The sequence below is a fragment of the Meles meles genome, chromosome 8 (genome assembly GCF_922984935.1).
Source record: "Meles meles chromosome 8, mMelMel3.1 paternal haplotype, whole genome shotgun sequence".
In the NCBI taxonomy this organism is placed as follows: domain Eukaryota; kingdom Metazoa; phylum Chordata; class Mammalia; order Carnivora; family Mustelidae; genus Meles; species Meles meles.
The window spans coordinates 61,311,862-61,325,939 of NC_060073.1; the positions used below are offsets into that span (position 1 = coordinate 61,311,862).

General features: G+C 40.0%; 1 protein-coding gene across 1 annotated transcript in view; it reads left to right on the forward strand.

Moving 5' to 3' along the window:
* MRPL48 (mitochondrial ribosomal protein L48) overlaps positions 1 to 14,078 on the forward strand; it is a 57,081-nt gene that overhangs the window by 33,805 nt on the left and 9,198 nt on the right. The window contains exon 5 of the mRNA XM_046017743.1: positions 8,723 to 8,892. Within this exon, the coding sequence (XP_045873699.1) occupies positions 8,723 to 8,892 (170 nt within the window). The remainder of the gene's footprint in view (positions 1 to 8,722; positions 8,893 to 14,078) is intronic.

Here is a 14,078-nt window from a genome sequence, read left to right on the forward strand (position 1 = left end):
TATTTGTCGAGTAAATGAGTACGTGTGATTGAGAGTGGTGTATCGGGGGAGGATTTGCTATGGGAACACGGAAAGTAGTACCTAACTCAGCCTGAGAAATTAGGGAAGGCTTCTGGGATGAGTATGAGCTGAGTCTTAAAAATAAATAGGAGTTGCTCACATTATACCTGTGGGGTGAATCGTCAGAGGCTCTGCAAGGAGGAGGAGCCTTCTGGGTGAGGTAGGGAGACACCGACCCTGGAGATGCATTTGAGAAACTTTTAGGAGTTGTTTTTTTGTTTTGTTTTTTTTTTTTTTAAGATTTTGTTTATTTATTTGACAGACAGAGGTCACAAGTAGGCAGAGAGGCAGAGAAAGAGAGAGAGGAGGAAGCAGGCTCCCCACTGAGCAGAGAGCCCGATGCGGGGCTCGATTCCAAGACCTTGGGATCATGACCTGAGCTGAAGGCAGAGGCCTTAACCCACTGAGCCACCCAGGAGCCCCTTTTTAGGAGTTTTTTAATCCTGGAGTTTAAAGTGGGTACTAGGGGATGAGGGACCACGAAACCTGAGAAGTAGGCAGGTGTAGATCAACCCTTTCTAAAAGATACCATTTATTAAGTAACGACTCTACTCATAAGTGTCTCTGCTAACTGCCCTTTCAACTGTACCCACCCGAGGTCATTGCTCTTGGTTTCCCCCTGGAGAGTTAATCAGCATGGTGCAGCAAGGTGGCTTGTGTTGAGCTTGCCTTGGGAGGTGGGCTGCTCTTTATGATTAAATTGAGATTTGTTCTTTCATATGTGTCTCCTCTCTTTCCCTCTGAACTGTGAATTCCTCAAGGCCTGGGACTGTTTCTTTGGTGTCTTTCCTGAGTGGTTGAATCAGCACTTTGCATAAATGTTTCATCTATAAAGCATGCCAATAGAATACCAAGAACATGATTATCTCCAATTTATACTAATACTGATGTCCTATTTGTGTACATTACTCAACCTTTTTTAAAGATACCATTTATTGAGTGACTTCTATATACCAGATTTCATAACTACTATGTGCTAGGCTTTAAAAGCATTATTCCATTTTAAAGTATTATAGTTCACTTAGCACAGTGAGCACTAAGTAATGTTTAGATTGTTGAATCATTCTATTATACATACCTCTAACTAATATATTACTGTGTGGTAACTCTACTGGAATTGAAATTAAAAAACGTAATAAAGGGGCGCCTGGGTGGCTCAGTGGGTTAAGCCGCTGCCTTCGGCTCAGGTCATGATCTCAGGGTCCTGGGATCAAGTCCCGCATCGGGCTCTCTGCTCGGCAGGGAGCCTGCTTCCCTCTCTCTCTCTCTCTCTCTGCCTGCCTCTCTATCTACTTGTAATCTGTCTCTGTCAAATAAATAAATAAAATATTTTTTAAAAAAAAGTAATAAAAAAAGAAAGTAAAAAAAAGGCATTATTCCTTTTATAGTATTATAAATGGTATATTTTTATTTAATCCTCAGATATCCTAGTTATTAAAGACCCTGTTTGAGGACTCTAAGACTCAGAGAGATTCAATGACTTGCCCAAATGGCTAGTAATTTCCAGAGCTAGCATTTGAACCAAGGATGGTCAGAATCCATCTGATGTCTATGCTTTTTCCATTTCACATAAGTTTACTATTTCAAGCTTTATAAGAACATTAGGTGTTCTAGGGGAAGAAACTGACTCATAGAGAGGTCATTCAGTGTCATCCAGTGACTAAGCAGATAGGCTTTAAGTCCGGCTTTTCTTTGACTTCCAAGTACAGTGCTTTGTGCGGTACCAGGCTGTGCCTCTTGGTCATCCCAGTCAGGGCCAGGCCTTCTGTCTGGTGCTGTCTCCTGAGTGTGCCACATTGAGTTATAAACACAGTCACTTGATTTCTGTGCACCTCATAGCTCATTATGGACTGTTCAGAGTACCGTCACCATTTGGTTCCTAGGTGTCAATTTTAAAATTTTCATCACCAGAATTTCTGGAAGCCAAATATGCTGCAGGTGTATCTGCCTTTTTACTTGCAGATTAGGATGACACTGTTCCATCCCATTTTTCCCGCTGTGAAAAATGCCACCAATAGTGATAGGCAGACACTATCACTTCTACAGAATCTAGAGGAGAGAGCCTGGGCTTGGGGCCACAGACCCAGCTTCCAGCCATGGCTAGACATAAAGTGGTTACCTTTGCCATTTCCTTACTGCTATGACTGTAAACAAGTCATTTCCCCCTTCTGGATCTCAACTTTCCCCTTAGATAAAATTAAGGAGGGAAAGGAGAGACTGTATTATCTCTAGGAGCCCTTGCTGTTATAGTGGCCTATGAGTCTGATCTCTTTTTTTTTGCTCTTTTCCAGCAAAGTTTCCAAGTAACCCTGGGCAAGTAATGTGCTTTCAGAGGACCTCCGTTTTCTCTCTGTAAAGTATGGATAATAATATGGACATTTCTTTACAAAAATGGTTTAGTGATTTATCCCATGGCCTATTTGGGTGATCATAGTACAGTCCTACAGGTATCTAAGAATGGCTGCCCCGGGCTGTCACACACTGAATTCAGGTCAGTCACAGGAGTGCCAAAGTTTGATGGTGGACAGTAGTCCATCGTCCCTGCTACCTTTCTCCTAGCTTCCCTTCCTTTCCTGCTTGACTCTCCTCCATGTGCAGTCAGGGTGGCCTTCCCCAAACATGACTCTAATCATATGCATGCTTTGCACAGATATCTTTAGTAACTCCCCATGGTGGTTATAAGGGCGTGAACTCAGGCAGTAGGGATAAAAAGGAGGGGACAGATATGAGAAAGCTTGTACAGGCAAAATTATAGGAACTGGTGACTTAAATGCAGTCAAGCCCTTGCTAGGTATGCTGACCCTGGCTCAGAACCGAAACATAATGTTACAATGAGCTCCTGATAATGTGGAGAGGTCCAGGCATATCTAGGCCAACACAGAAGAGCAAGTTAGATGCCAAGAGGGATACTGGAATTAGCTTTTTTTGTTTTGTTTTGTTTCCCTAAAGCAACACCTTTGAAGAGCCCTGGCATTTTCCTTGGTTATAAAAGCCTCCTAAAGGCTTTAGAAAAGCTCCTCCCCTCTCTGCTGGAAAATTTTAGCAGTTCCCCATTGCATTCCAGTGTTAGCATTCTTCACAGCTCTGACTGCAGTGCTGAATGTCTTGATGAAAAGTCTGGATCACTGCATTTGGCTACGAGCGTGGTAGGCTCTGAAAAAGAGAGAACCAAACTCCTGTTCTTTGATGGTTGGTCTCTAAAGCCTGGGTTCTCACTCGTGGCAAAGTCTAGGACCCTGGGATGGCCACCACTGTAAAGAACTTTAGAAATGAGAAGCTGTAAGATGCTATATTACATAATAGAGGAGTGGGTAAGATCTCTAACATAAAGATAAGAAATCCAGAAACTATAAAGACTATAAAAAGTTTAGCAATGCAGAGGCTACAGTGGAAAAATCCCTGCACTGGGGGTTAGAAGGTCTGGGTTTTAGTTCCTAGGATCTGTCTTGACTGGCTGTGTCACTCTGGGGGACATATTAAATCTTTCTGGGCTTTATATTCTTCCCCAGCAAAGATGAAGAACTGGGACAAAATAATCTCTCAATGCTGTCCAGTTCTAAAATTCTAAAGTTGCAATTCATTGCATGTTTTCTTTTTGCCAGTCCCTGTGCTAGATAGGAACATAAAAATGAAAATAGCATAGGGGTGCCTGGGTGGTTCAGTCAGTTGGGCATCTGCCTTTGGCTCAGGTGGTGATCTCAGGATCCTGGGGTTGGACCCCGTGTCAGACTCCCTGCTCGGCTGGGAACCTATTTCTCCCTCTCCCTCTGCCTGCTACTCCCCCTGTTTGTGCCCTCTCTCTCTGTCAAATAAATAAATAAAATCTTTTTTAAAAAGAACATGTTTCTTTAAAAAAATGAAAATAGCCAAAAAAGCTAATATATAGAATATTGAATTATGTGACATGGATTGTATAAACCACTTTACATAGTGTTTTGTTCAGTTCTCAGAACATCTCTGTGAGATCAGGTCTGTCACCAGTCTTGTGAAAAGGACCATTTCTTGGTCTTCCCTCTGCTCCCCTAGATTGGGCCTCTGCTATCTTCGACTGACCTAGGGAGCAGAGATGGTAGAGAGCCATTTCAGGGGCTCTGCAGGAACATTCTTCTGTGGCAACCACTAGGCTGTTGGCTATTAAATAGGAGTGACTTAAGAGATAGAGAGTTTTGGGGCACTGGGTGGCTCAGTCAGTTAAGCGTCTGCCTTCAGCTCAGGTCATGATCCCCAGGGTACTGGGATCAAGCCCTACACCAGGCTCAATGCTCTGCTGGGATCCTGCTTTCCCTCTCCCTCTGTTTGCCGCTCCCCCTACTTGTGCTCATTCTCTCTCTGTCAAATAAATAAGTAAAAAAAATCTTGAAAGAAATAAATAGAAATAGAGTTTTTTGCCCATTTTCTTAAAAGAACTATTTCTACCGAATAGCAAGACTTATAAGTCTCCAATAAGTAGGAGATGTGGTTTTAGCTCAAAGATAGACAAACAGCCTAAAGGAACAGAATAAAGAGTGCAGAAACTGATCCACATACCCGTGGGCACTTATATGACAAAGGTGACGCTACCGTGCAGTGGCGCTATGTCAGCTGGACTGGATGATCATGTGAATAAAAATGTTCTTGACTTCTGTTTCACATCATACACAAACATCACTTAAAAGTGGATTGTAGGGATGCCTGGGTGGCTCAGTGGGTTAAAGCCTCTGCCTTTGGCTCAGGTCGTGATCCCAGAGTCCTGGGATCGAGTCCCGCATCCGGCTCTCTGCTCAGCAGGGAGCCTGCTTCTCTCTCTCCCACTCCCACTGCTTGTGCTCTCTCTGTCTCTCTGTCAGATAAATAAAATCTTTTAAAAAAATACTTGAGTAGGCAGGTTGCAAAAGAGAGTATCCAAATGGAAAGGTGTTCAGGCTCAATAGACTTAAAGGAACTGCAATTTAAAACCCAAATTCAGGGCGCCTGGGTGGCTCAGTGGGTTAAGCCGCTGCCTTTGGCTCAGGTCATGATCTCAGGGTCCTGGGATCGAGTCCCGCATCAGGCTCTCTGCTCAGCAGGGAGCCTGCTTCCCTCTCTCTCTCTCTGCCTGCCTCTCTATCTACTTGTGATCTCTCTCTGTCAAATAAATAAATAAAATATTTAAAAAAAAACAACCCAAATTCACTATCACTTCCTACCAACCAGGATGGCTAAAACCAGAAAACCTGACTACACTAAGTTTTGTTTTGGCAAGAATGTAGAGCATGTAGAACTCTCATTAATTCTCGTGGGATACTAAATTGGAAACATCTTTGTAAAACTGTTTTAGAGTACTTCTTAAAGATGAACATATGCATACTCTCTAAGTCAGTAGTTCAGATTCTAGGTATATCCCCAATAGAAATGCATACACGTGTTCACTGAAACACACCTACAAGACCATGGGTAGCAGTACAATTTGTTATGGTCCCACACTAGAAACAACCCAAATTTCCATTGGTTATAAAAAAGAATAAATTGTTGCATATTCATACAATAGACTGCTAGAGGAATGAGAAGGAAAGAACTGTTGTTTCAGTTAGTACATGATGAATCTTACAAATATAATGAATGAAAGAAACCAGACATAAAAGAGAACATAATGTATCATTCCATTTTCATGAATTCTAAAAACAGGCAAAGGGTTTTTAGAAGTAAGAATAGTGGTTATCAGTTTGGGGGCAGGAGTTTTGGGATGCAGATAGTGGTCTATTTCTTATTCAGGATGCTTATGATACCAGTATTTTCACTTTGTGAAAATTCACTGAGCTGTGTACTTATATATGCATTTTTTCAGTATGAATATTATATTGCAATAAAATTTTCACTAAAAATTTTTTTTAAAGATTTTATTTATGTATTTGATAGAGAGAGACACAGCGAGAGAGGAAACACAAGCAGGGAGAGTGGGAAAGGGAGAAGCAAGGGGAGTGGGAAAGGGAGAAGCAGGCTTCCCACTGAACAGGGAGCCCAATTGGGACTCCATCCTACGACCCTGGGATCGTGACCTGAGCTTAAGGCAGATGCTTAACGACTGAGCCACCTGGGTGCCACAACTAAAAAATTTTTAAGAACGTACTAGATTTTTGGGGCACCTGGCTGGCTCAGTTGGTAGAGCATGTGACTCTTGATCTCTGGGTTGTAAATTTGAGCCCTACTTTGGGTATAGAAATTACTTAAAAATAAAATCTTCAAAAAAGAATAGAGAAGAACGCCTGGGTGGCTCAGTTAAGCATCTGACTCTTGGTTTCGGCTCCGATCATGATCTCATGGGTTGTGAGAACGAGTCCTGCATCAGGCTCCACGCTCACAGGGGAATCTGGTGGAAGATTCTCTCTTTTTACCTCTCCCCCCACCAACATGCACACACATTCTCTCTCTCAAATAAATAAGTAAATCTTTTTTTTTTAATTTAAAAAAATATTTTAAAAATAGGGGTGCCTGCGTGGCTTGGTTGGTTAAGCATCTCCCTTTCGCTCAGGTCATGATTTCATGATTTCAAGTCCTGGGATTGAGCCCTGCTCAGTGGGGAGCCAGCTTCTCCCTCTACCTCTGCTACTTTGCCAACCCCCTGCTCTCTCTCTCTCTCTCTCAAATAAATAAATAAAATCTTTTTAAAAATCTTTAAAAAATTAAAAAATAGGGGCGCCTGGTTGGCTCAGTGGGTTAAGCCGCTGCCTTCGGCTCAGGTCATGATCTCAAGGTCCTGGGATCGAGCCCCGCATCGGGCTCTCTGCTCAGTGGGGAGCCTGCTTCCTCCTCTCTGCCTACTTGTGATCTTTGTCTGTCAAATAAATAAATAAATAAAATCTTTTAAAAAAATTTTAAAATAGTAGATTTTAAGATTCTCGTTTTGAACTGACAAAAGATTCACAGTATTAATTTTTTTTTAAATATAGAAGGGACATAGTTAAAAAATCTCCCTCCTACTTGTATGTCTGAGCTATCCAGTTCCCTCACAAGCTCCCAATGGTATTAGTATTTTGTGCATCCTTCCAGACGTATTTTTTGGATATGCAAGCAGATAAATATGTGTATAATTATACATACACACCCTTTTTTTAATATGTATGGCAGTATTCTGAACATGTTATTCTACAGTTTGCTTTTCCTTTCCATACAGTAATATATAAAGAAATGCCTTATTCCTTCTTAGAGCTGCATAATGTACTACTGTATGGATGTCCCATGATTTATTTAACAAGTCCCTCCTCTAAATGGAATTTAGGTTAGATTATTTCCAGTTGAGGAACTTTCCTGATCCTGATCTATGTTGGGTTAAGTATCTATTTTCCCAGGCTTCATTTTAACTTTTTACTGAGCACCGCACAGGTTGATACATAGTAAAGTAATACAAAAAGGTAAAGTAGAAATAATTTGTCTATCTCTCCATTCTTTTTTAATTTTTTTTTAATCTGAGAGAGAGAGATAGAGGGGGAGCTTGCATGTGCAGAGGGGGTGGGGTGGGAGGGAGGGGCAGAGGAAGAGGAAGAGAGAAACCCAAGCAGGGTGCACTGAGCACAGAGTCCAGTGCAGGGTTCGGTCTCATGATGCTTAGATCAGGACCTGAACCAAAATCAAAGAGTTAGATGCTCAACTGACGGTGCCACCCATGTGCTCCATCTACCTCTCAATTCTTTTTTTTTTTTTGATGAATAGTTCACCAAGTGAACCAAACACTTTATTTTTTTAAAAGCAGGTAATGCCAAAGTACTATGTAGTGTCTGTATTCATTGCAAAAATAATTACTGGAACTTTCAAAACATGGAATGGATAAGCTGGATCACCGGTTACAACTCTAATCTTTGGCCAATATAAAGATTTTTGTTCAAGGTCTAGAGGTGATTTCTATATAAAATTATTCATGTGTATTCCCTCTACCTTTCAATTTTTTTTTTTAAGATTTTATTTATTTGTCAGAGAGAGAGGGAAAAGCACAAGCAGGGGGAGCAGCAGGCAGAGGGAGAAGGAGGTTCTCTGCTGTGCAGGGAGCCTGACATGGGGCTCCATCCCAGGACCCCAGGATCATGACCTGAGCTGAAGGCAGACGCTTAACTGACTGAGCCACCCAGGCGCCCTACTTCTCAATTCTTAAAAGGAAGACTAAATGATTGCAGAATTTCAAAGCTAGGAGGGCTGGAAGATATCTAATGCTGAGTTTCCTTGCAATTGATTTCTTTAAGATACTGATTAAAGCTAAGAATTCTTTCAGAAAAATATGCATGCATGTAAAATTTTGCATATAAATTTTGGGGTTGATAGACCACTTGAAATCCCTCAATGGGTTCTAGTTAAAAATCTATTATCTGGCATAACTCCACCAATTTGAAAATTGGGAAGCTGAGGACCAGGGAAGGGGGTGAGTCTCATAACAAGTTAATTGCAGAAGGTAGTCACTTGTATTTGTGTTAAAGTAATGCCAGCAATATTCCCTCTCCTTTCGTTGGCTGATGTCATAGCCCAGACTGGCCAGGGAAGCTACTCATTCCTTCCCAAGGGAACTTCAGATTGAAGGTAAGGTAACCTAAGAGAAAAATGGTGGACAAATTTATTTGAAAAATTAATTTCTTTGATATCAAGATGCGATGATTAGAATTTCTTGTGTAATTCTTTTTTTTTTTTTCTATCTCCTTTTCTCCTCTTGTTTTCTGTTCAGCCCAAGAAGAAGAGGGCAAAAGTGGAAGTGAGACCCATTAATTTGGGGACAGATTATGAATATGGTGTTTTAAACATTCACCTGACTGCATACGACATGGCTGTGGTGGAGAGTTATGCCCAATATGTTCACAACCTCTGCAACCATCTATCCATTAAAGTTGAGGAAAGGTATGAAGGAGGCCTTTGCATGGGATAGTCTTGGTGTGAGTAGCATGCTCTGCTTTGTAGTTTTATATATAAATTTTGTATGTAAATGAGTATATTTGCATAAATATATATTCATAAATATATATTTTTATATATTGATTACTCAATATATTGATTGTATACTTGATTATTGAAATTTATAAATATATATTTATGAATATATATTCTATATATATTTACGTATAAATATATTTAAGTTGTATATTTGTACATAAGTGAGGTTTTGAAACATAATTGACATTTAGTAAAATTCACCCTTTTTAGGAATATAGTGTAGCACAATCAGAATACAGAACAGTTCCATTAATCCCCAAATTTCCCTGGTGCCCAGGTGTAGTCATAGCCCTGGCAACCAACAATTGCTTTTCTGTCCTGTTGTCTTAAATCTCCAGATCATCATGTAAATGAAATCATGCAATGTGTAGCTTTTTGTGTCTGGCCTCTTTCTTTTTTTTTTAATATAACTTTCCCTTCTGTTTGCATGTTAATCAGTGTATTTTCTTTTTTTTTTTTTAAGATTTTATTTATTTGACAGACAGAGATCACAAGTAGGCAAAGAGGCAGGCAGAGAGAGAGGAGGAAGCAGGCTCCCCGCTGAGCAGAGAGCCCGATGTGGTGCTCGATCCCAGGACCCTGGGATCATGACTGGAGCCAAGGGCAGAGGCTTTAACCCACTGAGCCACCCAGGCACCCCTGGCCTCTTTCACTTTGCATAACGTGTTTAAGATTCTTCCATGTTTTTGGAAATCTTTTATTGCCGAGTAGTATTCCATTAAGTGGTAGACCTTAATTGCCTTATCCACTCATCAGTTGATGTACATTTGCATTGCTTCCAGTGTATTGGTGATTATGAATAAAGCTGTCATAAGCATCTTCTTGTATGTTTTGTGGGGCGTATGTCTTTTCTCCTGGATAGCTGCCTAAGCCTGGGATTTGAGGGTTGTATGGTGACTGTATGTTTAACTTTATGAAAAACCAACATCTGTTTTCCAAAGTGGCTGCATCATTTCATTTTCCCACCAACAATGTGTGAGTTACAGTAATTCCTTTTCCTGGTCAGCATTTGATATCATCGGTTTTTTTTCTAAAGCTATTCTTATAGATCTCATAGTTTTTGATCTTCATTTCCCTAGTACATAATGATTTTGAACATCTTTTCATATGCTTATTTGCCTCCTGTATATCTGCTTTGAGGACATGTCCAACTCTTTTGTCCATTTTTAAAATCGGGTTGTTTGTTTTCTTATTATTGAATTATGGAAATTCTTTTTCTATTTTTGGATACCAGGTGGTTTTTTTTTTGTTTTTTTTTTTTTTACAGTATGTGTTTTGCAAATATTTTCTCCCTGTCTTTGACTTATCTTGTCATCTTCTTAGCTGAGTCCTTTCTTTGGAGGGCAGACTTTTTTTAAGTTTGTTGAAGGTGAGTTTATAAATTTTTTCTTTTATCATTCATGCTTTTGGTATTATATCTAAGACAACTTTGTCTAACTCAAGATCACAAAGATATTCTCCTGTGTTTTCTTCTATATGTTCTTTAGTTTTAACTATTAAATTTAGGTTCATGATCCATTTTTAGTTAGTTTTGTTTTTGTTTTTTTTTTTTGTATATGGTGTAAGATATGGGTCAAAGTTCTTTTTTTTTTTCCCTTCATTTAAATATCCAGTTGTTCCAACACCATTTGTTAAAAAGATTTTCTATCTTTATCGCATTGTCTTAGCACTTTTTGAAAGTCAGTTATCCATGCATATGTGGGTCTATTTCTGGACTCCATTCTATTACGGTGATTTATGTATCTAACTTATACCAATACCATTTTGTCTTGATTACTGTAGCTTGATTACTGAAACTATCTTTGTTCTTTTTTTTTTCAAAATTATTTTGGCTATTCTAGATCCTTTGGCTTTCTATAAAAATTTTAGAATTAGTTTGTTGATTTCTACATAAAGAAAATTGGTGGAATCTTATTGTGATTATGGTGGATCTGTAGGTCAATTAGAAGAGAATTGACACTGATTTTGATTCCCATGGTCCATTAACAAGGCATATCTCCCCATTAATTTAGGGTTTCTTTGCCTACTTTGCTTCTCATTTGCTCTTTGGATTTGTTGGAAAACTGCAGGGGAGGAGAACTAACACTTACTGGCTATCTACTCCAGGCCAAGCACTTTACATATCTTATCTCCATGTTTCAGAAAGTGTGGGATACACTGTAGTTTACTTTAAATAACATTAAGTCACATGGTGAGAAATTTCTTCCCTTTTAACTCTCATTCAACCTAATTATGTCAAGGAGAAATTCTTGTGTGTGGATCTGGTATGTCCTTAACACCACTCTAGCACTTCCTGATCTTCATAATGGAGAAGGGGCCTTAGACTCAGAGTCTTTGGCTAGCATAGTATCTAGCTAGAATTTTACAACATTATTTTGTTTTCTTTTCATTATACTTCTTTTTTTTTTTTAAGTAAGCTCTAGGCCCAAAGTGGGGCTTGAACTCACAACCCTGAGATCAAGAGTCATGTGTTCTACCAACTGAGCCATCCAGGCACCCCATTGTACTTTTATTATTATTTTTTAAGATTTTATTTATTTTATTTATTTGACAGACAGAGAGATCACAAGTAGGCAGAGAGGCAGGCAGAGAGAGAGGGGGAAACAGGCTCCCCGCTGAGCAGAGAGCCCAATGCGGAGCTCGATCCCAGGACCCTGAGATCATGACCTGAGCCGAAGGCAGAGGCTTAACCCACTGAGCCACCCAGGCGCTCCCCCATTGTACTTAAAAAAAAAAGTTTCTCTTGATGGCAGCTGATACTGGTCTTCCATTTATTTTCTTTTACTTATTTATTTTTAAGCATTTTATTTATTTATTTATTTGATGGGGAGAGAGAGCACCAGAGAGGGAACACAAGCGCAGGGATCAAGAGAGGGAGAAGTAGGCTTCCTGAAGAGCAGGGAGCCCAAGGCGAGGCTTGATCCCAGGACTCTGGGTAGATGCTTATGACTGAGCCTCCCAGGAGCCTCTGGTCTTCCATTTATTTATTTATTTATTTAAAGAGATTTTATTTATTTATTTGACACACAGAGAGAGAAATCACAAGTGGGCAGAGAGGAAGGCGGGGTGGTGGGGGAAGCTGCCGTGCAGAGAGCCCAATGCAGGGCTCAACCCCAGGACCCCGAGATCATGACCTGAGCCGAAGGCAAAGGCTCAACCCACTGAGACACCCGGGCACCCCGGGGTCTTCCATTTATAATAGCAGTATAAAGTCAGGCTTATTGAGATATAATTTACATTTAGTACAATTCACCCTTTTAGTGAACAATTTTCTGAGTTTTCACAAATGCACGCAGTAAATACCATCATACTAAAGATACAGAACATTTACATTATCCCAAGAAGTTCTCTCCTGCCTTTATAGTTAATCCCTCCCTTTCCCCCAGTCCCTCACAACTCCTGATCTGTTTTCTGTCCCTATAGTTTTGCCTTTTCCAGAAGGTGATGTAAATGGAAATATACAGTATTTTTCCTTTTGAGTCTGACTGCTCTCACATAGGATAATGTATTTGAGATTCATGTCTGTTGTTGCCTGTATCAAGCAGTTTGTTCCTTTTTGTTGCTGATTAGCATTTCATTGAATGATTGTATGTTTGTTTATCTGTTCCATGGTTGAAGAACATTTGTGTTATTAGCAGCTTTTGGCAGTTATAAATTAAGCCACTATAAACATGTACAGGTTTTTGTGAGAACTGAGTTTTCATTTCTCTGTGTAATTGCTGGGTCAAATGGTAAGTGCAGTGGATTTTTACATTTATAGGAAACTGCCAAACTGTTTTCCAAAGTGGATATATGTACTGTTTTCTTTCTCATCAGCAACATGAATTCCAGTTGCTCTATAAAAAGTTTATTTTTTTTTAATTTTATTTATTTGCTTTGACAGAGAGAGATCACAAGTAGACAGAGAGGCAGGCAGAGAGGGGGGGGAAGCAGGCTCCCCACTGAGCAGAGAGCCCAACGTGGGGCCCGATCCCAAGACCTTGAGACCATGACCTGAGCTGAAGGCAGAGGCTTTAACCCACTGAGCCACCCAGGCACCTCCAAAGTTTATTTTTTAAATTAACTTTTTAAGTGAATTGATTTAAAGAAAAATATTTAATAAATAATCATTTGGGTGGTTTGTCATTGTGGCAAGGTAAATACCTGGCACAATATGTGGATATGGCAAGAGTTATACTTTCCTACTCATTAGATAGTAGTATATTCCCATTTTACAGATGAGGAAACCAAGGCTCAGAAAACCCAGAAGTCACAGAACCAATAAGTGGCCTAGATTTAACCCATTTCTGCCTGATTCCAGTATTTTTAATGATAGGGGGTCTTAGTCCTTAAGCTAAGTTTGAACTTTTTTTTAAAAAGATTTTATTTATTTATTTGACAGACAAGTAGGCAGAGAGGCAGGCAGAGAGAGAGAGGGGGAAGCAGGCTCCCTGCTGAGCAGAGAGCCCGATATGGGGCTCCATCCCAGGACCCTGAGATCGTGACCTGAGCCAAAGGCAGAGGCTTAACCCACTGAGCCACCCAGGCGTCCCTAAATTTGAACTTTTATAACCTTTATAACTTAGTGTAACTGTGCTGAACATGCTGTCTAGAAGATTGGATAATAAGCTGTGACTTTAGCTCTCACAGCTGATAGTACTTCAATTGTTTTAGGACTGAAGATGTGCTTTATCTTTTCGTGATGCCCTAGAGAGTTGGTTGCTCGTTCCGTACTTGACACTTCTATATGTCACTTCAGTGCTATGGGCTGTAATAACCTATTCATATGTCAGCTCCCCTCCCCGCTAGTTAGCAAGAACTGTGTTCTTTTTTTATTGCTTTAGCATCTAACACAAGACCTGCCACATGGGGAACATTAAAACCATTGTTGAAAGAATGACATTGAATATGACTGCACAATCCAGTTGTGTGGTATACATGGGATACGTTTCCTAAAGTTTACTGGAAGTGCTTTAATTAAAATCAATTAAAAAACTACTGATTGAGCCTTTTCCCACTATGTGGTAGATACTGTACTAGATAGACATCCCAACTAGAGGAGACTAAGGAAAATGTCCCTGATTTCAGGGAGTGTGTGTGTGTGTGTACACACA